This window comes from Ictalurus punctatus, chromosome 16 (genome assembly GCF_001660625.3).
Source record: "Ictalurus punctatus breed USDA103 chromosome 16, Coco_2.0, whole genome shotgun sequence".
NCBI classification, from domain to species: domain Eukaryota; kingdom Metazoa; phylum Chordata; class Actinopteri; order Siluriformes; family Ictaluridae; genus Ictalurus; species Ictalurus punctatus.
This window is the reverse complement of record NC_030431.2, coordinates 22,108,079-22,135,543: the sequence shown is the minus strand read 5'-3', so window position 1 is coordinate 22,135,543 and position 27,465 is coordinate 22,108,079. Positions and strand designations below refer to the sequence as shown.

Here is a 27,465-nt window from a genome sequence, read left to right as displayed (position 1 = left end):
CAGTCTTTTTTTACATTCTCCTTCTTCCTGATCCCAAGTTATAAGGATGTTTAAGGTGAGGCAGGATTTAGGGATCTTACATTATATGGCCAAAATGAACACCTGACTATCACGCACATATGTGGGCCTTCCCCAAACTACTGGCACAAAGTTGTAAATATATTAATGAAATGAAACATGCTTACCCTAGCTAACTAGTATCAATAATTCATCTAATAATAAAGTGAAATAAAAGTAAATTGAACAACTAGATGCAGGTTTGTTTGTCTTTAATTACTCTTAATTCATTCGTCATTATCTCCATCACTTACAGGTCTTTGGTTTTAGAAGTCCAGGTTAGATGATGGAGTGTTCTCTGAGTCACCGTGACAGTAAGTAATGAAACAAACTGTTTGTAAAGTGGCAAGTAAATCTGGCAAGTTCTAATCACAATTTTTGGTAGCAACAGTTATTTCTCTTAGTGACTCGTAAACATCAATTTAACCATAACTAATTGCACATACTGTGTCTGTATAGGACCAGCTTGTTAGTGGGATGTTATTTACCATACAGGACCATGTTCAAATATTTCTTGCATTCTAGCAATGTAACACATGCCTGTGTGTGAAATCCTCAAAGTGAATAACTGTAGTTATGAAATTAAACAAAGTAAATGACAGTTAATAGAATGTAGTTAAGATATGAATTGAGATCCAGGCAATTAGTACACCAAACAGCTATATTTTAATTAATATCAACTGATGAGCATAAATAAGAAACCTTTTGTTAATAGTATTTTTGTCTTAAAAAACTTTGTTTCTTGGTTTTATGTCCATGTGTCTGTCACGGATCCTTGTTAGCATAATATCTGAAGAATGTGGTTGAATATATTTGTGATTTATATGGAAATACCACTGTAAACAGCTGATGAACTTATAGAACAAGATATCAAGATAGCAAATTAAACTTTTTGAAGTATATTTTAATGGTATTTCAGACATGCAAACTAGTAACAAGAAGGACTAGACTTGTTTGCAGCAGAGGCATCCCTGTCGAGTTCTAATTGTTAATTAGATTTTTTTATTAATTCATTTTCATTTTCATATATATTAATAACATCCACTTAATCATTGAAAAGTTTTTCTTATTTTGCATGCAAATGTATTGTATAATGTATGATGTTTGCAGTTAAAAAGACTCTTATAACATGGGCCTAGCAGCGTAGCTGTCAGTAGCTGTATCTGAGTTGCTTGAAGACATTTCGGCACTCGATACATTGTACACATCTGAAAAAGAACAAAATATTAGTGCCAAAACTATTCACATATCAGGACATTGCTTATACAGTATCTCACAAAAGTGAGTACACCCGTCACATTTTTGTAAATATTTGATTATATCTTTTCATGTGACAACACTAAAGAAATGACACTTTGCTACAATGTAAAGTAGTGAGTGTACAGCTTGTGTAACAGTGTAAATTTGCTGTTCCCTCAAAATAACTCAAGACACAGCCAATAATGTCTAAACCACTGGCAACAAAAGTGAGTACACCCCTAAGTGAAAATGTCCAAATTGTGCCCAATTAGCCATTTCCCCTCTCCGGTGTCATGTGACTTGTTAGTGTTACAAGGTCTCAGGTGTGAATGGGGAGCAAGTGTGTTAAATTTGGTGTCATCGCTCTCACACTCCCTCATACTGGTCACTGGAAGTTCAACATCGCACCTCATGGCAAAGAACTCTCTAGGGATCTGAAAAAAATCATTTTTGCTCTAGATAAAGATGGCCTAGGCTATAAGAAGATTGCCAAGATCCTGTCACTGAGCTGCAGCACGGTGGCCAAGACCATATAGCGGTTTAACAGGACAGGTTCCACTCAGAACAGGCCTCGCCATGGTCGACCAAAGAAGTTGAATGCGCATGCTCAGCGTCATATCCAGAGGTTGTCTTTTGGAAATAGACGTACGCGTGCTGCCAGCATTGCTGCAGAGGTTGAAGGGGTAGGGGGGTCAGCCTGTCAGTGCTCAGACCATACGCTGCACACCGCATCAAATTGGTCTGCATGGCTGTTGTCCCAGAAGGAAGGCTCTTCTAAAGATGATGCGTAAGAAAGCCCACAAACAGTTTGCTGAAGACAAGCAGACTAAGGACATGGATTACTGGAACCATGTCCTGTGGTCTGATGAGACCAAGATAAACTTATTTGGTTCAGATGGTGTCAAGCGTGTGTGGTGGCAACCAGGTGAGGAGTACAAGGACAAGTGTGTCTTGCCTACAGTCAAGCATGGTGGTGGGAGTGTCATGGTCTGGGGTTGCAGGAGTGCTGCCGGCACTGGGGAGCTACAGTTCATTGAGGGAACCATGAATGCTAACATGTACTGTGACATACTGAAACAGAGCATGATCCCCTCCCTTCGGAGACTGGGCCGCAGGGCAGTATTCCAGCATGATAAGGACTTTTGCCTTGCTAAAGAAGCTGAGGGTGAAGGTGATGGATTGGCCAAGCATGTCTCCAAATCTAAACCCTATTGAGCATCTGTGGGGCATCCTCAAATGGAAGGTGGAGGAGCACAAGGTCTCTAACATCCACCAGCTCTGTGATGTCATCATGGAGGAGTGGAAGAGGACTCCAGTGGCAACCTGTGAAGCTCTGGTGAACTCCATGCCCAAGAGGATTAAGGCAGTGCTGGAAAATAATGGTGGTCACACAAAATATTGACACTTTGGGCCCAATTTGGACATTTTCACTTAGGGGTGTACTCACTTTTGTTGTCAGCAGTTTAGACATTAATAGCTTTGTGTTGAGTATTTTGAGGGGACAGCAAATTTACACTGTTATACAAGCTGTACACTCAGTACTTTGTAGCAAAGTGTAATTTCTTCAGTGTAAGATATAAGATATAATCAAATATTTACAAAAATGTGAGGGGTGTACTCACTTTTGTGAGAAACTGTATGTATATTTGTGTGTGCATATATGTGTGTATTTATATATATATATATATATATATATATATATATATATATATATATATATATATATATATATATAGATAGATAGATAGATAGATAGATATAAAATGAGTTTATCATCAAAGTATTACAATGATAAGCCACATGCAAAGATTACTTTCCTAAGTAAAGTGGCTTCTTATGATAGTAATTTATAGAATTTAATTTGTTTTTATTTTGTGTGCATTCTGTAGAGCAGCCGGAATTGTAGAGAAGCCAGTTTTTCAGAGCGTGTCAACCAAGCAGATCATCAAAGGCCATATCAATCTGAGCCAGGATGTATCATTCAGCAGCAGCTTGCAAATAAGAGACTTAATTTCTGGGATAGATGGTACAAGGACCAGCATATTATGCAGTTTATGGTATATAGTAGTTTTTGTTCTAGTTATATTATAGTCTGTCTCTCTGACTGTGCACCCGAGTCTTTAAAATGTCCCCTCCCCAGTCTTGAGTATTTTCAATCTTCTGTCAATGTAAATACCTTCTTACAACCACACTAGTTAGTACATTCTGTTCCTAAAAGTCATGAGTATTTAAGTGAGCATTTAAGTGCTTTATTTAAAAACTCTTTTCAAGGGACCATGCCCCCGAACCCTCATAGCATTTCAGCATCCCTCTAGGTTCAAAATCACACATATGCCCCTGACAATACTACACTGAGCAGTGAAAATCTGAACTAAAACTACACAAATCCTATTACATTGTTTTAGTACAAATCTGAAAAGAGAGTTTGAGTTAATGTGTGAACATTATAATGAAATGTGGTCAAACACAATTTGATAAAACAGCCTTAGTGAATAAAATGTGCATATTAATAATCAGCTCAGTTACATACTTCTCTGCCGTAACCTCTGAAAAAAAGGAAATCCACTTGAGGATGAAGGTCCTGCACTCGTACTCTGTAATTTAGACACATCCATCATCAACCATAATTATTAACGTAAAGTAAGTTTTTTTTTAACCAGTATATGTAGCATAAACTATATTTACCCTGGTACGGATAGAGCTTAAGTTACTCAGTGAAAACGTTCGTGCCAATGCTTCTCGAACCTGCAACCACAAAACAGGCAATATCAAAGCATTATTTATATTTGTTTGTGTATTTTAAGTGAAGAGTTGTGTAATGGCCTTAGCAAAATCATACCTTACTATCCAGTAATGTTCCAAACATCAAAATAAAGAAACCCTTTAAAGAGACAAAAGAATATTTTTAACATTTACTATAAATATAATTACTTTAAATATGACTTATAATCTAGAATGTCTAAAAAAAAATCTAAATGATTTGTAGATTAATATTAATTTGTGTGTATGTAATTAGAGTAACTTGGCTTTAGTACCTGCAGTGAATTAAGGAACGCAAACACCACATGAATCCCAAAGTTTGGTGACACCATGGTCCCAATGCCGAATCCCCACGTTAGACCAAAGAGAGGTGTTAAAATTGCTACACATCTAGCAATAATCAGTAGGGGATGTTTCTCATCTGGCTGAGTGGTGGCATTAACTCCTCTCCTCAACATCTTACACAGAACCACAATAAGCACCAGGAGGTTTATAGCTACAATAGTCAGAGCAGGAATCACAAATGCCAGGAGGGCCTTCGTTTTACTCCAGTTTAGCCAACAATTGTAATCTTTTTGAATGTATCCTTGGCTTCCAGCTGTAGAGGCCACAGTAATGACAGCTATGATTAATGGGGCTCCATAGCCAACAGTGAAGGCTATGGCCATCATTGCTCCTTTGGACATTCTAGAAAAGACCATGAGGGTGCGGTAGAGGAGCAAGAGTGCTGACAGCAACATCCAGAAGAAAAGGGCAAGATAAAAGAAGTGCATGAAGAATGTCGCTGTACTGCAGGGACCCACTCCTTTCTTTACAACTGCTGCTCCAATGAGGAAGCATATGTTCGCAATCAGAAGGGAGACAGCGATGTTGACTATGGAGACATGGCGCATGTAGGATGTGTCATTTCTTGTCACTGATTTCCATATAATCATTTCAATGATGAGACACAAAACCAAGCTGCCCAATGAAATGGCCACACCAATGTAGGTTATATAGTCTAAGATTATTGCTAACTTTTTATCCAGGGTAAATGGTGACATCAGGATTGAAAAAGAGGTTGTGTGATTGCACTCACACGTAATTCTTTCAGTTTCATTTCCTAATTTCTTTAGTTGACATCCAGTCGAGTCCCATCCCCCAATGTCATTCAGAAGATTAAAGTTCCAAAAGACACACTGAGGGTTTCCCAGTGTATTATTTTTGATGTCAATAGAGAGGGAAATGTTGTTAATTGTTGAGGTTGTCTCAATCAGGACTACATCTCCATTGATGCTGGTGCCAGTCTGATTGCTGTCATTGTTGGTAAGACTTCGAACAGGTAAGATATTGTTAAAAGCTGAAGAAATTATGACTGTGAGGGGCGTCTGTGTACCAGTCACTGGAATATTTATTTGGGTAGTTAAATTTTTTCCAAATGTTCCAGAAAAGGGAGCAGTAATGTTAGTTTTACTGAGAGAGGTAGTGTTTGTTGTTATGTTCATGTTTTCATCCCGGAGTCTGCGTGCAAAATCTTCAGTCGATTTCAGAAGTTCAGAACTGGCATTCAGGGTTGTATTTTTTGTATTTAAACTGACCCATGTGTTCCGTGCACCTTCTGCTCCAATAACATCAACTATTTGTAGGAAATCCTTGAAAGTGAAATATTGATTAAATACAGCACATCTGCACCATCTTATACATCAATAGAAATATATATCAATGAATAAGCACAAAGCAAAAACAGTTTGAACTGTAACATTGCTACATAGTATAAAATGCTGATTTTAGTACAGATTACATAAACTAAAAGTCAATATTAATGCTATCCCCTTTATTAACAATGCACTTCAATAGCATATGAAATAAATGCAGTCATTGAAGAGAATCATTCAACTAAATCCATTTAATCAAGTGAATTTACTTACCTTCATAATGGGCTGATTAACTAAAACAGTACTTGAGAGCTCAGAGATGGTGTTTAGGATTTCTACAATTGTCAATATAGTTGCTGGAGAGGTAGTTACATTTTGAGTCCCTACTGTAGCACTACTGAGGTTGGTCATAAATTGTGGAATGTCTACTATCTGTAAAATCTACAGGAAAAAAAGCACAAATTGGTATGAAGAAGCCAATAGAACTTAGATTATTTTTTAATATCCTTCATGTAAGTAAGAAAAAAAATCAAATTGCCTTAGCATCATTTATTAAAGTTTGAAAGATGCGTGGAATACAGTTGTTTTCTATGATGTCCCAATGGCCTGATGAATTACACTTAGCCGTTTGATTGCCAACCATGTCTCCAGTGCAGTTAGCAATGGATATGGCTCCAGAATCCCCAGCTCCAAATATAGTATCAAAGCAAGAAAATCCTAAATAAATAAATAAAAATGTAAAGGGAGTGGGGGGAATTACTCCAGCAGCATTTAATGATATTTGTTTGCTAAGTCAAACACGTATTTGCATTTTATTTGTCTATTTTTAGAGCATGAATTATTTAATACATAACATAAATTCAGCTGTAAAACATTGGGTATTTAGTTGTTTATGGGTTTGTTGGGTATTTATCTGTTGCATTTTTAGGCACAACAATGATTATTCTGTCATATTAAAAACTGAATAACAATCCTAGCATTATTATACAGTATTATTATTGTAATATTACAATAATAAAACTGTGTTATTCTCATGCTTCAACATTTCCAAAATTTCTGCAGTCCTTTTTGAACTGTCAATCAAATGCTCAGAATAGGGACTTTGGAAACAACATTGTGGTGTTGCAAAGCAAGTGATAAAATTGGTATCATAATTGTTGGCATATGTCTTGAAATGTCTTGTGCAATACTAAACATATTAAGTTAACAATTGCTAGAGCCAATTTAGTGTTCTTCAATGGGGAAATTTAATTTCTTCTTGTTTCCAGCTTATTCTTGACCTGCTTGAATAGATCATGGCTTTTACAAAATAATAAACATTACTTACTCCAACTTTGCTAATTTGACTGAAATAATTCACAGGCTCCAGTGTTGATAAACTTCACAGGAAAAAAAATTATCATACCCACTTCCACTTTTAATCCAAAAACTGAACTTTTAACTTCTAAACAGATAGTGATAATGGCATTGCATTATACCATTACTGTAATAATAATTAGCAGTAAAAAAAAAATAAAAAATAATAATGATTACATACCTCTGTCTTGTACATTTATGCTGATGTTCTTTGAGTATCTTTGTGTTGTACTTCCACTGAGAGGCGTGAGTTGACATGTGACCAGTATTACTTGGTCATTATTCTGACAGGTCTGTTTGTTAATTTCATAGTCACATGATATGCAGCCTGTTGTGACTGTGCAGCAAAATTAAAAGGTGAAATGCATTAAAATAGAATTAGCTTAATTTTCAGCCAAACAGGGCAAATTATCATTCAGCTGATCATTGGTGAGAGCAAACCAATATATTTTTTGTAATAATGTGTTGTTTTGAGATTATGTATTGATTTTTGAACTATACTGTATATTCAGTTGGGTTGATATTCATGAATACATAAATCACATATAAAAAGCTGTGTGTGTTACCTGGTGCAGTTGACCTACAAGCTGTGCTCCAATTCCCTTTATACATCCCCTGAAAACAACACTGCAGTGGGATTGCTGTATTCTCACATTTTACAACTTTGCTAAGAGTTATTTGGATATCGGGGTATGGCTGAATTGTAATGCTTTGCCTGATAACATAGGGCACCGAATTTACTGTTGTACTGCATTCATACAGACCTGAGAAAGCAGAGAAGAAATTAATAATAATTATATCCACATAGAAGAATGTGTTTGAAATGTCCTAATCTTGAAATGCCTTTAAAATGTTTGCATGAGAAACTAGGATAGTACAGATTTGATGGATTCATCTGCAAGTTATTTGCACAGTCATTTTCTGTCATCACCCCTATACTCTGAATGTTGTCCCAGAGAACATTATGTGACACAAGCTCTATGGGTGTTTTTAATAATAAACAAACAAATAAACAAATAAAATAACTTCACATGTATATTTATAGTTATTATTTTGCAAAAACGTTTTATTACTACTGTATTTCATCACATATTCTGTTTGATTAATGTTCTGCCTTTTTCTGTCTACTACTTTTTTGTTCATCTTTATACAATTCATTCATGATTGAACACAATTTAAATAATAATTTTTTTATGTTTACTTATTATCTATTGACTGGTTTTACAGGATTTTTTCTGACTTACCACTGTCAGCAGGAGTGACTCTGTTTACAGTGAGGATAAGGTTATCCACTGTATACTTATCCGAAGTCACTAGCTTATTGTTATTCATTTTCCAAGTTATGTCATTATTCTCTGGAGGGTTGCAGGTCAGTTTGAGAGTACTGTCAGGATATATATAGTCACTGCTGTTATATAGTCCACCATTCACTGAAATGAAAAGCCAAAGTTTTTTTTTTTTATGCAGTTCCCTTTTACACATGCACAGGATTACCACTAGACAATGTGTACAGAAACCAACTTTAACCTCATCTGAGCTCGACTTCCCGGAACATTCATAGCACTAAAGACTATTTAATTAACAAGTACAGGGGCATGCACAGGGGAGTTATTATGTGGTCTGAGCCACTGCCCATATGCCCTCATAGGCTGAGGTGCTGAGGCTGAGGTGACCCTCTGGCAGGCAAAACTGCACTGTAAACTGTATGAGCAGAGTGGGGCGGAGAGGATTTCTCCATCTCTGCTAAAAGCATGCTGAAATCACAGCTAAAGATCCGCTCAGTGGTTCCCATTTACCTGTCTCGCCCCATCAACAGGTAGATATTAGTTTTGCATTTTGTTTTTGTATTGCTGGTTATGTTTTGTTTTTGCTCCTGGTCTTCTAATAGTGCTAACAGTTGTATGAAATATCAGCATTCTTGGAAGTCCACTTGTCTAATCAAATTAGTGGACCCGATCTGATCTAATATAAACAACACCAAAATGGCTGTTGATACAATTTGTAGACAATTAATTCATGAAAAAAATGACAGAGAGAGAAAGGTCAAAGGGAGGCTGCCAATGGCAGTTTCAAACATTTCAGAGCTGGTTTCAAAACAGTCATTATATAGAATATTAAGCAAACAAATCACACTGTCACTTCTGTAAAGTATATTTCCCATCGTAATCATTTGTCTTAGTTGGTAGTAATCTTTAACATATAACATATTTAGAATATTTTATGAAACCATATAAATACTGGTATACATAATTGAAAACATTAATATACAAAAATATTCAAAATGATTTGTATCTTAGCATAATACGGATATATTCTGTTTAACCATAAATTAAATTTCGAATACTTCCATTCAAGATGAGGCAGAGACAGGCTCAGAGAGTGACAGGTACTGGTAAGAGGGTTAAATTGGCAAGGTTCATGCTACTAAAAGTGTGATGAGAATAAAGCTAGATATGGTATTCTTTGAATGGAAGAGTTATTACAACAACATTAATTGAATTGAGCATTAAGCCTAACTATTTACAATATAAATGTAAAATGTTTGTTATTAATTCTCTATATTAAGATGATGACACAGAAGCAACTCAAGAGTCAAAGTGAAGGTCTTGGAACTAAGTCAGAGACAGGACATGGTACCAAATAGAAAGGTTTTGCTGTGAAATGAACAGGCAAAGATCAACATGTAAATAGTTTATCTTATTATCAGCAATTAATTCTATCAAAACTGTTATCAATAACAAAATAGATAAATAAACCATTCTTTCCTTTTTGGATTCACGCCACTGCCCTTAAAATCTCTGTGCATGGTCCTGCCCAAATCCTTTATTAATAATGCAGTATGTTTACTTATGAGGAAATTAATGAGTAACCTGATCTATTCATAATTCACTAAGGACTTTGTTATATGGAACGTGTGGCTACTAATTTCAGATAAACAAAAAATCCTCACTGATCCATTTACTTAAATTAAAATTATTCAGGCGAATTATTATTATTATTATTAGTAGTAGTAGTAGTAGTAGTAGTAGTAGTAGTAATAATAATAATAATAATAATAATAATAATAATAATAATAATAATAATAACTAACAAGTTTGTTTAAATCACTAATTCATCTATGAACTTTTGGAACTATGAAGGCTTTTGGAAAGCAGTAAGATTCATTGTTAATCAAACGCACACCCCTGAAGAATGATAGGTTAAAAAACAGGTTGATCATGTTGATAATAATAATAATAATAATAATAATAATAATAATAATAATACCTATTTGACTGGATGCATTATCACTCACACTGTATCCCTGTGAACGGAGACTGCTAGCAAGCTGTTTGTTAGCTGAATCCAAATTAAGGTTATCACTGGTTGCTTCGATGGTAAAGTCAACTATCACACTTCCAGGTCTGTTGAAAACACAGAACATAATTGAAGACATGATCTTTTTAAAAAAAAGTTTACAACCTCTGTTTTAAATAATAAAAATGTAGACTATACTCTGGATCTTTGGTTACAAAAAAAATAAAAATAAAATAAAATAAAATAATAATAATAATAATAATAATAATAATAATAATAATAATAATAATAATAATAATAATAATAATAATAATAATAAAGGATTGATGAATTGGGTAATTAATTAATCTCAAATAATAATTTAAAAAAATGCTTGTAGCATTGGCTGCTTGGGGCAGCTGTGGTTCAGGTGGTAGAGCGGGTTGTCCACTAATTATAGGTTTGGCAGTTCGATTCCCGGCTCACATGATTCCACATGCCGAAGTGTCCTTGGGTAAGACACTGAACCCCAAGTTGCTCCCGATGGCAGGCTAGCGCCTTGCATGGCAGCTCTGCTACCATTGGTGTGTGAGTGTGTGTGTGTGAATGGGTGAATGAGACACAGTGTAAAGCACTTTGTAGAACTGCTAAGGTTAAAAATGCGCTATATAAGTGCAGACCATTTTCCATTTAAAAAGATTAATACTACATAAACAATAAATAAAATCACCTGAATTTAGTCACGTTTGCAGAATTGGGCTTATAGCCAGGTACAGATTTGTAACTTTCATTAATCTGAGGATAAAAAAAAGTTCTGTGTGTCATATTTTGTTTTAAGTGACAGTGGAAGTATTATATGCCACAACACTACTAGTACTTCTACTACTACTATTACTACTATTACTAAATAATAATAATAATAATAATAATAATAATAATAATAATAATAATAATAATAATAATAATATCAATAAAAATAACGCCAATAACAATAATACTAACAGCAACAACAACAACAATAACAATAATAATAATAATAATAATAATAATAATAATAATAATAATAATAATAATAATAATAATAATAACACTTTATTAATTAAATCATCCATTTCTGGATTAAATCATCAAGCATATTAAACTGTTTCACACTTACTGAAGACTGAATGTCCTTTTTATATGTTTTGTATGTTTCAGATGATGTCTCAGTGAGTGCAAAGTCAAATCGTCGATTTATTGTCAATGAGAAGCTTAATAAACGGACAACTATGAAAAAAATAGAAAAAGTTTATAAAAAACACAAAACAAAAAAATGGTTAAGGTAAAAGACACATGAAAACAGTAACTTGATCATCATATACACACACACGTGCTAGGGGTTTAAGAGAATACAAATGCAAATTATTCTGATTGAACAGAAAATGTAACCTAAATGTATAAAAAATACAGATCTAAGCTTGCCAAACAAAACAAAACAAACAAACAAACAAACAGTTGTACAAGCACACGGTTTTTACTGTAATTTTGACCTTTACAGAATAGCTCAATAGAAGCTTATGGGGCAGGATACCAGGTTTCAGCATAATTCTCATGCCAACTACAACTCAGATCAGCACAAAAAACTTGAAACTATCTTTTTTCAGGTTAACAGTAGTGTGCAATTTAGATTTTGAACATATATCATGTACCTTAATACACAGACATTATATGTGAAACATGGCAACCCTGCTCATGGAAGTGACATCATATAATTAAGAGATTGTTTAGTTTCAACCCACTTGGAAGATGAATTAAAATAAAAGTAAGTAAAATCAAAGTTATTGTGGTCAAAATACATACGTTTTCAAACTGAAAAAAAGCAATTACATTGAAATTATATTAGGTTTGGAAAAGGACAAGAACAAGGAATAAAATCATACCTGTGGTTGTAGTGGTCGTGGTTATAGTGGTTGTAGTAGTTGTTTTTGTGGGAGCTGCAGGAGTTGTTGTGGGGGGAGGTACTTCTGTGTATGTTAAACAAAGGGTTAGGGTTAGTATGGGGTTAGGGTTAGTACATGTATGTGCGCATATACACTATACGCAGATATACTTTCTGAGAAAAAAAATCTGATGAGTGATTTTCTTTCTTTTAAAAACATTCAATATAGTGCCGTATATAAATAAATATAAACTAAATAAATATTCTTACAAATTTTCTCTTACCATTTTTTGACACACAAATCTGGCCATGACTGGCATTGATACAAGTACATGTTGCTTCATCTGGGTTGTCACATGCATTATAGGTAAGACAATTATTGTATGGCAAAACATACTGATCGTCAAATGTGCACAGGTATTCAGATTCATTTTGTTGGCACACTGGGGAAAAGAAAAATTTTAAACTTGATTATTTACTTATATAAATTACACATACACCTCCCTGTCTGCAGGGGTATCCCTCTATGTTCTAACCCAGTAGGCTACTTCCAACATATGTATGTCCTTGCAAAGTCTTTGAGCTTTGATGTGAATGCATTTAGTGAATTTTGACCCTTGCGTTGGCTTTTGACTAGTCTTTGAATTTGCCTGCTTGTTGTGCAAGTCCTGTATGTTTCAATATAACACTGACTGTATGTAATTATATGGGTTGAGATATATCACTAAAGAAATAATCTTTTTAATTCAGTCCTTCTGAAGAGTAAATACTAAGGGTTCTATGTGCAATGGAGAGTTATTTAAGAGAAATATCAAATGCATAGCCAGCTAATTATTTAGAGATTGTAGCAAGGAAACCTTATTTCACTGAAGCACTGATTCACTTTAAATAACTATGGGTGCAGAAAGGGGGCTAGTGTTCGTACTAGACTAGCACTGTCCTAGTCATAATCTCTGCCACTGGAGTTTGCAGAATAAATAAAAATGTTCCCTGTTCAATGATGTTATGATACAAATGTTCTTTTTTAAATTAGTGTATGTAGAACACCAAACGGAATGACTAAATAACAGGACTCTAGCCACATAGTGCTTTAATATATAAATTTAGAAATTTTTGCATTCTGCATTCAGTTAAGGACTATAAATTGTATGAGATTAAAGCAGGTACAAGAAGACACTGCCAGAACTTTGTCGTCAGCTGTCTTTGTCGCAAAGGCAGTAAATCAGCAATGGGTGAATACATCAATGTACATTATGCTCATGAACAAAAAATGTATTCACAATGTGTGATGTTTGTCTGAGATAGCAACCAAATACAGGAAGAAAGTCATACAGTGTAAATCTAGCTTTACATCCAGTTTAAGAAGACTTTTTTTCAGTGCAAAAATTCCCCTCTTAGGGATCATGATGAAAGGTCAGGTGGGATTAATGCCCCCCCCCCCCCCCCCAGTAAATTCCCATAGTAAAATGCCGAACAAAAAAATTGTGTGTGTGTGTGTGTGTGTATATATATAAATATATATATATATATATATATATATATATATATATATATATATATATATATATATACACGCACACACACAAACACACACACACACACACACACACACACACACGCATATATATATATATATATATATATATATATATATATATATATATAAAGCTAAACAAATTAACTCAAAAAATTTTTGCTTACTTGCTGTAAGGTTCAAAGCATCGATTTTTGTGCTGTTGTCTGCCTGTATTGGACTTTTGGATGCCACTAATGATTTGATTTGGTCCATCAAAATCACTTGTGGCACATTCACATCTACGATAAAAATGTATTCTACTATGTCCGTGTTCACTGAAAATAATAATGTGATTTTGATTAATAGGTGAAACAGACTTAGTTATAATATATAGATTTGCTTTTAAACATAACATGTAAATTATTATTTACCATCCCGTTTTTCCCTTATGTGATTCATTTGCTCATCTGTGTAGCTTAACTGAATATAAAAAAAAAAGTTATTGCTTAGGTAAAGTTGCATAATAATTATTACTGTTTATTAAATAATTATCTATATTATTCTGTTACCTTTGCGGGTATATAATATACCCATACTTACAGTACCATTAAAAACAAATTTTCACAGCCTTTTTGCTCATACAGTGCCTTCCACTAATATTGGCATGAAGCTTGAACAAAGTAAAGAAATTCCTCCATTTGTACACAGTCTATCTGACTGTGGATTGGTGGAGTCCAAACTCTTTAGAGATGGTTTTGTAACTTTTTCCAGCCTGATGAGCATCAACAACTTTTTTTCTGAGGTCCTCAGAAATCTCCTTTGTTCATGCCATGATACACTTCCAGAGACTTTGATAGATCTCGCTCACACCTGATTATCAACGCATTGATTGAAAACACCTCACTCTAATTTGATCTTCAAATTAACTGATAATCCTAGAGTTTCACATAGTATCCTCCACTAATATTGGCACCCTTGGTAAATATGAGCAAAGAAGGCTGTGAAAAATTGTTTTTATTGTTTAACCAAGGGAACTTGGCCTTTTTTTATCCAAACAATCCAATTAACGAAGCTTTTTTATTTTAATTGTCTTTCTTAACTCATTTACATTTCAGAAGTGTTTTTTTACTTTACCTCTGATATTTATATTCTATATACTTTACCTCAATATATATTCTATATACTTTACCTCAGTGTCTGATATTTCAGGGAGTACTTGTGAGTTCATCATTTGTATATGAATGAGCAGGATGGCAACAAATCTCAGCAAATCATCTTTTGATATTTTCCCTGTAAAGTATATAAATAAAAATGTTGTTTTTTTTAAATGTCTTGCAGGGTAATTTTCATATACACTTTATGCAAATATGACAAGTAGTCTACATTTTATTTAAGAACAGCTGCATCTGTAGACCTGACTTTATTTATAGTCCCAAATTCATCCTTCTTCAAGCCCTCTTTTGCAGACCTTTCATATAACTCTGTTGCTGAATAAACTCAACATCATTAGGCCACAAATTTGCCTTCATAATTATAAACAGTTGTGTACTTGGAACATAGAAATATCAAACTTGTGCAAATTCAAACAGTAACTGCAAATTTTAATTCTATTCGACCTTTTGTGTGAGGTGGAGTTTGCTGAAAACAGAGGTGTATCTCAGTTAAGCATGATTCTGACCATGGACTTAAATCTATTAAAAATCTTAATCAGAAATACTGCTCATCTTGAGAACCATTTTTTAAAAGAATTTACTTAGTGAGCTGTAAACAAACTGTTGGCACATTTTCTTTATAAGAAAGTGCATCAAATTAAAGAAAACATTGGCATTATTTTATTAATTTCACAAACCAAAACAAACCAAGTCTTATAAAATGTCCTATATCCCCCACCTCCATTTAGTATTTCGTGACTTCATTAAGTTGTGCTCACAATTACCTATTACTGTCCGATATAATAACAATAAAATGCACAAAAAAAAGGAGTTGCTGAATCAAGTGCTTTTTTATAAGCTTCTTCATAATGAGGGTGGAAGCCACATTGTTCAACTAAATCAAATTTGCAGTGATTAATGTGAAAAGTGCAAAGACAACTATTTATCCAACAATATATTGGCAATGAATTAGACTACTATTATTTTAATGCTTATGACTGACTTATTAACATTTACATTTACTCATTGAGCAGACACTTTTATCCAAAGCGACTTACAAATGAGGAAATACAAGCAAAAACGAGGAAGTTGTTTTTCTTCTTGAAGTTACTTGAAGTTGCTTTTGATGAAAGTCTGTTGCTTTCATGTTACATTGTATTCCATTTTACAGTAAAGAAAAACAGAGTTTATGGTGTTTCAAGAAATTATCTGGAAGTAAATCACATCAAACCAAAACTAAAAATGTACTGACACAGACTCATCTGACAATTTCACCCCACACCACCAGACGTTCCCATCACCAGAACACTAGGCCAGTCACGGTTCACCTGAATTAGTACTCACTGCAACCTAATTTACTCTCTGGTATTATAATCCCAGTTTTCATAAGCTGACTGCAAAGTATTGCCTTCTTACTGATTGCATTTGTTTTTTGAGTGTTATCTATTTCTGTATTTTTTTCTGTTTGCCTATTATTTTTGTTTTGATTGCTGATTGGTTGCCTGTTTAGTTTTGACCCTTTTGCCTGCCTTTAGACTATGATTGTGTGCTATGTTTATTCCAAAATAAAGTATACACCTTCCTCAGACTGTGCAGTCAATTAGAAATGCAAAATACCAAGAATGCAGTAACAGTGCAGTAACAAACCACAGAGGACATTCCATTACAGCTTGAACCATCTGATGTTTTGAACAGTAACCACTGCAACAGCATCATAACTAAACTAGTTTTTACATTCACCCCTCCCAGGGATGAATAACAACTCATTGTTTGTATCTGTACCGACTTGTATCCGACAATGGTATCCGTAAAGTTTAAAAGGTTGTCTAGGCAACAACATTTCATAACCAAACATTGTATAGCAAATATTATATATCCGAACACTCATGTAAGTTTAACATGCTACAGCATTTCCATTATGTTACACAGAAATCCCCAATGCTGACCTGTAGTGAAGAAGTAGCCAACATTAAGCAACAATACTATTAAGACTGGATCTTGGTCATGACAAGATACAATATGGGCTGTGTGTATGCATGAAACTGTTAAATTTCCAGCAAAACAAATTCATTTCATTTCATTTCATTGAGTCTAAATGGATTGCATGGATGAAGGTTAGCAGTTCCTCTTCAACATGACCTGCATATGGTACTAAAGCCCAAGTGGATCAGCACAGCAATCACAGGCCAGTACAAACTAATAACATGGGTCCCAGCTTTTACGCCCTAACATTCACCCCCAGCATATGGCTTACAGGCACAAGTAGATGATGAGGAATGTGTTAATAAAGGAGTCAATTTACACAGAATATCTTTCTGCTTGTCAAGATACCTCTACCAAGAGGCAAATATACACCAAGTATAACATCAACATAATCTGGATTAAAAAATGATAACTGTACTGAATATGGGCCTGATGTTTTGACTAACTACAGTATATTGTCTCTAGTGTTAGAAATTCATATGGTGTTTTGTATTCACTGGGATAGATTTAGACTTTATCAATAGTGAATCACTGACCAGTTATACATTAAGTACCATTACTGAGACATCATTACAAAAGAGATTCATTATCTTCTAGACTGTAAACTAGCCCTAGATGATCTGCTTTATAGGCAAAGAGGGGTCTGTTCGATTGTACAGATATAGTAGACCCATCAAAAATATGAATAACATAACAGTGTCTGACAGGACTACATGAGCAAGTCTCAAATAAAAAAAAAATCCACCTGGCCGCAAAGCTTGTTCAGACAATTGTTGTACTTAATTAAGACCTAAAACATGCTGCCACAACAGATTTTTAAGTTGAAGAATTATTTATTTTGATTTTTTAAAGAACAGCATGATCTGAGTTACTATCTATTAAGAAAGCTATAACTGGGTAGGACCTCACTTTACTGTGAATTCTTAATGGCATGGATTCCACAAGCTGTTAGAAACATTCCTTTGAGCACTGCTGGGCAACAATGACTCCCTTTCCTGTAAATTACATAACTCTATCATGTGACCTGTAAGCACTCACACCTGTATTGTGTTTTTTGTCATCAGCAGGCCTATACAGGTTCTCTGTTGTCTGTGTTTCCATACTTAGCTTTTATTGTATATCACCTGGTTATGCTTGGTCTCATGCATGTATTGTGTTGTATTGTACCAAATTGTTTTTGCCCTTTGTTCTACAGATAATCCTTGCTTCCATTTTGTTTGTTTTGTTTGGGTTTTCTTTAATAAAAAACCTGCACTTGCATCTGCCTACCAATTTCTGATACATAGCTGGTACATGCTGCCAATTTGTCAGCTGTACGTTCATGCTGTGAATCTTAGGATCAAAAATAAATGTGGAATGTAATCCTTGTGCTTGATTTATTAGCCAGGTAAGTTAAATTATGACTTACCTTTATTAGCCATGATGCTCAGGCAGATTTTGAACTTCAGCTGGTATCACTTTGGTGTCTCTACACATAAAATACAAGAGCACATTTAAAAGACATCAGGAAGTAGTAAATAGCTTTTACTTTCCTTACAGGAAATGAATCTATTAAATAGTTACACTTATCTGGAGTAATAGTAATTCTGTTCAGGTTGTCTTTTCTTTGATTCCTGATCATTTCAGCTTTTAGCTAAAAGTTTTCCACTTGGTTCCTTTGTTTTTTGTTTTTTTCTTCTTCTTTTGATTACATAGAATATCTACCATGCAAGTCCCTGTATATGTGTAAATTGTTACTATATAGACACAATCAAGTATTGCATAGTTTGACCGCATTAATATAAACCTGCAATTTACCTTGTAGCCGGAACTACTGTCAGAGCTGCTATTAAAGAATATTATATTAAAGAACACTTTCTCATCAATCAGAATCAAGGATTCAACAGCTCTGTGGTAAATGTATTATAATAAACATTAATATTTAAATCAGATTTCCAGACAAATTTGTAGGTTTTAAGTATGGATGCTTTGCCCTGTCATTAATGTGAACTTTTCAGTGATGGTCATTCAAATAGTAATTCATGAATTCACAGAAAGTGAAAGCATTTCATTTATGTATAGATTTGGTATCATTATAGGAAATTAAATATTTGCTATGATGTATATTTACCTGTCTGTGATTTAAGAAAGATTTGGTAATTTGGTTGTCAGTCATTATTATCATTATGACATGGGTGCCATCTGAAGTATTTAACAGAGTCATAAATGGCTTGTTTTTATAATGCTCTAATATACTACAGCTGTTCACTTTTATAATAGCATCTGATTTCTGAACACAAACGGTATTATTGTTGGTGGTAAGTCTGTCATTTGTTATTTATTATGAATACATTACACACATGTGATGTGTTTTTATAAAGCATTAATTTCTTGATATTTTAAAATGGAAAACTTTTACATGTATGAACAAAAGTCCATTTCTGTACGATTGAAATTTAAATGTGTCTCATAAAAATCTACAAGGTGCGTAGGACTAATATTTCTGAACGTTGCTTTTAATTTGAAAAAAAGGTTTCGATTTTCCTCAGTGTTAATTTGCGCAAACTACATACATCAGTAGTTGTATGTAACAGGAGAATTATTTTATTTTTATTTTTTTTGTCGATACGATAGAGATGTATGTGAGTGAGTATGACCTCACATCATTTTTTGCTACTTCCCCATCAAAGCCTGTCATATTATATTGCAGAATTCAAAAGCAATACATGAATTCAACTTTAACTGCATGAATGTGCAGATGTACAGGTGTTACTAATAAAGTGGGCAGAGTGTAGATGAAAATATTTTACAAACCTCAAAACTCAAATCTCAAACCTCATTATTGTTAGTCTTTTGAAATACACTTGATGTTTTCTACTTTTAGGGAAGAACTCCTCAACAGAGCCACATCACAGTACATCAATAATGGTATAGGCTTTCACATGTATAACACTGATTCAAATTTTCCACCTTTGTAAGCTTTTGTATCTAATCAGATGGGATTTGTAAATGCATGGATGAAACATACATGATGCATAATAACACTCTTAAAACAGGTGTCAAGGGAAATAAGACAAATATGTTGCCTGTCCACTTATTGATGCATATGAATTAGCCGACTGTTGGAACAAAAATGACTTACAAATATTTTTATGATGTTACAGACGATATATATATATATATATATATATATATATATATATATATATATATATATATATATATATAGATAGATATCTTTAAACTGCTTTTCATTTTATTTTTATGAAAATTATATGTAAATTAAACCATGACAAGGTCAGTGGACAAAATTCCATATTAAAGGAATTTTCAGAACCTTTGTTGGAGTTTATTGGGATCATACGAGTTACAGTGATGGGAATACTCCTGTGACAAGACTAGATCCTTTGTAATGTGTATGACTGTTTTTATTGTAGGTGTTTAGGGAGCCCCAGTTGAAGACATCAAGGACTTACAGATGCTGGCCTTAACCTTTCAGCCTGGACAAACATCTATTCAGTCCTACCTACCAGATTTCACTCTGCCTTGTCTGAACCAAGATCTCTTCAGAATTAGATAATATAAAATAGGGACATAACCAACTCAATATTGCAAGTGCTAAGAACTTGCCTTACTTCAGAAATAAAATGTTAATTGCAAAGGAAAACTTTTTATCCATTATAGTTCTCTCTAGTGCTCTATCTACTATGTGAGGTATAGTTTTACAAATCCTGTCATCTACTAAGACTAATGTTGTCCACACCTGTATGTCTTTCTTTTATGGAACACAAAGGGAAACTGAGTATTCACTCTCACTCCCCATTAATTTATTTTATAGAAAAAATATGTAGTGATAGTGAATGGTAACTGAGGGTATCAGTCTCTTCTGTCGTTCTGCCTTACACCTCCTTTTGTGTCCCACTCACATAATCATACAGGTTTGAACAGTTCATACAGGTTTGTTCAAGTCAGCTCACTGTTTTTGTAACATTAACATTGTGCTAAATCTAATTTGCAATGTAAACCAGGTTGAATTTAGACATAATCTCATGTTATACTGGCCAAACGTGACATATAAATGTTTAATTAAAATGTTAATGTGTATACAGTTGCTTTATGTTTATCATTTGGTTTCATTAGATATATTAACCTCGAGTAAAGTACTCCTGGATTAAAGGGTAACTACAGTTTTTAAAAAATAAGTAAATGTAACATTTAATTGGATAATTAATGAAAAGTCCAGTATGAATTAAATTCACTTAAAACATTTAGTAAATGTAGTAAAAATGTACATCATAGTTAAATTTTTTAGAGTTCATTTTTAGGTCTTACCTTGACTGCAGCGAGCCCACGTTTATTTCACTGAACATGAACAGGTCACCTGGAATCTTCTCAGCTTTTGACTTCACTAATTTATTATATACCTGATACCTGACCATCCAGATTCCTAAGAGTTGAAGAGCGTTACAGTATACTTGTCAGAACAGTTTAACATATTGTGTTTCCTCATACCAAGTCATAGGGATGGTTAAAGCGAGGCAGGTTTTAGGGGCCAAGACACTATATGGTTAAAACTATGTGGGCACATGACCATCACATCCATATACTTTTGCCCTAAAGTTGAAGACATGCAATTGTCTAGAATGTCTTTGCATGTTGTAACATTACGATTTCCAGTGACCTGAACTAAGGGGCCCAAACTTGTTCCAACATGACTCTCAGCACATGTCATAGGTCCATGTGTCATAGCTCCACTGGTCTATGTGTTTATTTTTAGTTCATGTCATGTTTGTATACAGTACAGTCATGTCTGTTTCGTTTGGGTTGTTGTCTCCACCCTTGTCTTGTCATTATTTCATGGTCATATTATGTTATGAATATTCTCACATGTTTTCAGTTCTTCTTCAGTGATGCCACCCCCATACTTTACAGTTGGGATGGTGTTCTTCCGATTAAGAGCCTCGCCCTTTTTCCTCCATACATAGCACTGATCATCATGGCCAAACAGTTTTTTTTTTTTATCTGACAGACACTCCTCCAAATGATTGCCTAAGAATTCCATTCTGGCTTTTTAATGCCATTCTTGGAGTAGGGGCTTCTTCCTTGCAAGACAGCCTTTCATGCCATGGTGATATAGGACACTCTTAATGGTGGATGTACATAATTTGGTACCTGATGCCAACAACTCCTTCACCAGTTCCTTTTTTGTTGGTGTAAGCATTAAAATAAGTCATGCAATATGGAATTGGTCCAGCAGAAGATCAAGGGGGGCAAAGTATGAGCCTCCAGGGCCCCCTCCACAGCATCTCACAATGAGTCCACCCACCCCCAGTACCGCAGGTGGGCCCATCCCACTGCGGCCCATCAGAGATATAATTCTAGACCAAAAGATTTGCTTAATGATCCTGAAGGCTTCAATCAACGTACATATTTTTTAAAAATAAAATAATAAAATAAAGTAAAACAACAAAAACAACAGCAGCAACAACAGCAACAACAACAATAATAATAATAATAATAATAATAAATACAAATTAGGGCATTCGGCTAATAATTACAATGAAGTATCATAATAACAATGTTAATAACAAGGATATGCACAGCAGCAATCTCTATAACAACAATATTGATATTGATAACATCATTAATAATAATAATTAATTAAGTTGGTAAACACTTGAACTGTTTCCGTGGATGATTTTAACAATTTTCGTCCCATTTCAAATTTTTCTGTTTTTGGCAAAAATACTTGAGTGTGTTGTTGCCTCTCAACTATGTAGGCATCTTACAATTAATAACCTCTTTGAACCCCTTCAGTAAGGTTTTCGCAGTACTTCACAGTACTGAAACGGCGTGGATCAAGTTACCAATGACTTGTTGATGAGCTCTGATTCTGGAGCTACATCCATTCTTATTCTTCTTGATCTTAGAGCTGCTTTCGATACTGTGGATCATGGTCTTTTACTTACCTGCCTTCAAAGTGTTTTTGGTGTGTCTGGGACAGTTTTAACCTGGTTTAAATCCTATTTTACTGACTGTTCCCAGTTTATTTCTATGGGTGGCTATCGGTTTGACCCTAGCTCTGTGCTCACTGGTGTTCCTCAGGGTTCAGTTTTAGGCCTTCTACTCTTCAATGTTTATCTATTGCTACTTGGGCATCTGTTGCAATCGCTCGGCCTCCATTATCACTTTTATGCTGACGATACCCAAATCTATATTCACTCAAAATCTGGTGAAAACCTTGATGTTTGTTTTCTTTCTGATTGAATTTCTGAGATAAAAACATGGATGAATAATAACGTTCGATGCCTGAATAGCGGGAAAACCAAAGTCATGCTTATAGGCTCCCGTCATCAAATTCGCAAGCTGCTCCACTGTCTCTGTTTGTTGATGGCTCTATTTTAGAGACCCAAAGTAAAATGAGGAACCTTGGAGTAATTTTTGATACCTCACATTTGATTTTTTTTTTTGTTCAGAGCACTGTGAAGGCATCCTTTTTTCACCTCAGAAATATAGCTAGACTGCGCCCAATGCTAAATTTCTCTGTGGCTGAAAAACTGATAAACTCATTTGTTGTCATTCGGCTGGATTATTGCAATGGCGTTTTAGCCGGAGTTTCTCAATCCACAATCAACAAATTGCAATATGTTCAAAACTCTGCCGCCAGGATCCTGACAAGAACCAGGATATGTAAACATATTACTCCTGTTTTGGAGTCCTTACACTGGCTCATGGTCAGGTTCCGTGTTGATTTTAAGATCATGATGTTGACATACAAGGCACTACATGGCTTGGCTCCGCATTACATATCTGGTTTATTAATCCCTTACACCCCAAATCACAGACTACACTCCTCACAGTTCCATTTGTTAACTGTTCCACAAACCCGCCTAAACTATATGTGTGACAGGGCTTTTTCTGTCTATGCTCCTTCACTTTGGAACTCTCTTCCTCCTGAACTCAGGGAAGCTCAGACTTTTGGCATTTTTAAAGCTCTACTCAAGACACACTTTGCATTTGACTGCTGATGTCTTTTCTTATGATTATTTTATAATTATTATTATTATTATTATTAACGTTGTTTTTGTTCTTATTAACTTTTATATGTTTTATTTTTCTGAGTACTGCTTATTTTCTGACCAGCGCTGTGTGAAGCTGCTTTTAAAGGCGCTTTATAAAATAAAGCTTATTATTATTATTATTATTATTATTATTATTATCATTGAACAAGTATAATATCCTATTATTTGGCAGAGTAAAATTTAAAAGAAAGAAAAAAAACTGGGATGTACGTGGCATGAATCTGTATTTGTTTTAATTTTGAAATTGTTTAGGAATGGTTTCCAGTCTCAAAGGGTGGCATGCAGCTTTTATGAAGAGCTGTGATTTGTGCCATGGATATGTACTCTATTATTAGATTATTCCACTGATTTTAATTGAGCAAGTGCTTTGACTTGCTTTCTTCGTGATGGTTAAAGAAATCAGCAAACTGGCCTTGTGTTTGGCTGATATGTTGATCAGTGTAAGGTCTCCAAGCAGACAGAGGGATGGAGATAGCCAGGATAGCCAAAGATTTTTGTATGACTGACAACCAGAATGTTTGAACTGGTGGACATGCCCATTTTGCATGTAAGAAATTATCTGTGATGCCATGGTACATTGTAAGTGTAGTGGGGTGTGTGTCGTGGTTAAAATGTCATGTTAAATGTACTTTGGGATCCCGGAGGATATTGTGAGGGATCGGAGCCCACAATTTACGTCCCGAGTCTGGGCCAATTTTATGGAGAAGATGGGTGCCAACCACAGGCTAATGGGCAAGTAGAGCAGGCCACTCAGGAAATCGGTAGGTTCCTCTGGACCTTTTGTGCCACGAACCCGGAGGATTGGTGCTGATTCCTCCCGGGGGCGTAGCATGCTCAAAACTCCCTACGCAGCTCACCCCCTTCCAGTGCATCTTGGGCTACCAACGACCATTATTCCCATGGAACGCCAACCCCACTGACTCACCGTCAGTCAACGAATGGTGCCACAGGAGTGAGCAAGTTTGGGAACGCGCACACCAACACCTACTGCAGGCCACACACACCTCCAAATGAAGGGCAGATCGTCACCGGAGAGAACACCCTAACTACCAACCTGGTGACAGAGTGTGGTTCTCCACTAAGAACCTGAAGCAGCCGTTCCCATGCAAGAAACTCATCCACAGGTATATCGGGCCCTTCCAAATTAGTAAACAAATCAATGAGGTCACGTACAGACTAGAGTTACCCAAACACAGCCGTATCACCCCATCATTTCATGTCTCACGCCTCAAACCAGTTATCCCGGGTCCATTAGCCACGGCAGTGCCAAGTGACTCACCAGCTGGGCCATTAGACATAAACGGCCAACCAGCGTGCCGCATCAAGACCATCCTTAACTGGTTGACTGGGAGGACTATGGCCCAGAGGAGCAGTGCTGGGTCCCATCTCAGGACATTCTGGACCCAAGCCTGTGTAAGGACTTTTATGCCGCTTAACAAGTGAAACCAGGACCCCGGAGGTAGGCCTAGAAAGGACTCGGCTCCCGGAGTGAGCCCATTGGGGGCGGGGACCAGTGACTACAATTCCCAGAGTGCAACGCAAACTACAAACATGGCCGACGAGGACTATACTTCTCATACATGCACATCGTGCATTCTCCCGAGTTCTGATCACAGACACCTGCACCTAATCTCACACACACACACACAGGTTGGGGGCATACTCTGTACTTTATTAATTTTATTACGACTAAACTCTCAAGTCAAGTTCCTGTCTGCGGTCGAAAGGAGGACCTCTCAAGCCAAGTTCCCATCTGAGGTCGAAGAGACAGCCAACCAAAGCTCTGCTCACACCAAGTTCTTGTCCCAGTTCGAAGAGACATCTAACCCAAGCTCTACTCACACCAAAGTCCTGACCCAAGTCTAAGAGATGGCCAACCCTAGCTCTGCTCATGCCAAGTGCCTGTCCCAGGTCAAAGCCAACATCACGACCAACCAGGTTCTGCTCACACCTGAAGCCAACATCACAAACAACCAGGTTCTGATCACACCTGAGTCACGACCAATCAAGTTATGCTCACGCCAGTGTCAGTTGACATGACCAAACAAGTTCTCCTTATGCCTGAAGCCAACATCACGACCAACCAGGTTTTGCTCACACCTGAATCCGACGTCCCTTTTTGAGATGAAAGGGTGTTTGAACTGTTGAGAAAGTTTGTCAGTGTTAGTAATTATGACTGATATGTATATTTCAGTTAATGTGAATGGAAATTTGTCTTGGATGTAGTCCTTTTCTACTACTAATAATGCAATCAATCTAAGACAGAGGTAGAAATGGACATTAGGGGCATATTGAGATGTCCTTGCGGGATCTAGAGCTATATGATGTCTTAAAAGTGCAAATATACTTGAATTGAATTAAACTGAACTGAATTGAACTTTAAATGTTGACTCTCACTGTTCTAAAGCTGGGGCACCCTCTGGTGCGCAGTTCAGGTATGACAGGTCAGATAAGAAAAACTAAAAAATATATAATAAGAAAGGGTTGTGGTATTGTGTCAAGTGGTTAATTTAAATTTCTCTAATTTTAATTTAATTTAGAATAAGAAACATTTCCAGAAAGAGCTTAATGTCTGAACCTAAACCAAAACAAACTTGATTAAATAGAACAAACCACATAATGTAAATAATAGTTCATTGTTGAGATGTATTTATTTAAAACACAGCAACAGTAATCCAGCCCCAAATCCAAAACTGAGTGGTTTTTAAACAGACAGGTCAATGCTTGAAGAAAGACAGGCAACCAAAATATAATCCAAGACACAACGGTTAAAAAATGCAAAACCAAACAAATCACACACACAAACCATGGCTCAGAAATGCACAGCAGAGAATAACTCATCAACCCTTTGGCTACAGGTGAGAGTGGGTTGGTTTTTGGTTTTAGAAGTCCAGGTTAGATGATGGAGTGCTCCCTGAGGTCACCGTGACAGTAAGTAATGAAACAAACTGTGTGTAAAGTGGCAAGTAAATCTGGCAAGTTCTAATCACAATTTTATTTCTCAGTTATTTCTCTTAGCGACACATAAACATCCATTTAACCATAACTAATTGCACATACTGTATCTGTATAGGACCAGCTTGTTAGTGGGATGTTATTTACAAAACAGGACCATGTTCAAATATTTGGTGCATTCTGGCAATGTAACATACCTGTGTGTGAAATCGTCAAAGTGAATAGCTGTAGTTATAATTAATGAAAGTAAATGACAATTAATAGAATGTAGTTAAGATATGAATTAAGATCCAGGCAATTAGTAGATCAAAAGGTAAACTTGATACCAAACATATTTTTAGGATTAGAATAAAGAATAAAATAGCTCATCGTTGTATGGGTGCAGTATCAGATAATGAAAATAAATTAGAAGAGTTTTTAAAAACCTTTTGATAATAGTAGTTTGTTAAAATATAACTATATATATATAAATATATATATATAAATATATATATATATATATATATATATATATATATATATATATATATATATATATATATATATATATATATAATAA

General features: G+C 35.2%; 1 protein-coding gene across 2 annotated transcripts; it reads right to left on the bottom strand.

Moving 5' to 3' along the window:
* Positions 1–704: 704 nt before the first annotated feature.
* On the bottom strand, positions 705–21,309 carry LOC108276943 (adhesion G protein-coupled receptor F5). Of its 2 annotated transcripts, XM_017489105.3 has the most exons (20): positions 21,202–21,309; positions 18,299–18,358; positions 14,946–15,046; positions 14,188–14,236; positions 13,942–14,091; positions 12,525–12,683; positions 12,242–12,325; positions 11,479–11,588; positions 11,053–11,117; positions 10,314–10,450; positions 8,291–8,476; positions 7,613–7,810; positions 7,228–7,383; positions 6,229–6,407; positions 5,964–6,131; positions 4,332–5,687; positions 4,136–4,177; positions 3,982–4,041; positions 3,827–3,890; positions 705–1,265 (listed from the first exon to the last, which is right to left on the bottom strand). In XM_017489105.3, exons 2-20 carry the CDS (start codon positions 18,309–18,311, stop codon positions 1,180–1,182), a joined length of 3,363 nt encoding a protein of 1,120 aa, XP_017344594.1. In that variant the 5' UTR covers positions 18,312–18,358; positions 21,202–21,309; the 3' UTR covers positions 705–1,179. The 2 variants fall into 2 exon arrangements, with proteins under 2 accessions (XP_017344594.1, XP_017344595.1); XM_017489106.3 differs by lacking the exon at positions 12,525–12,683.
* Positions 21,310–27,465: the final 6,156 nt, after the last annotated feature.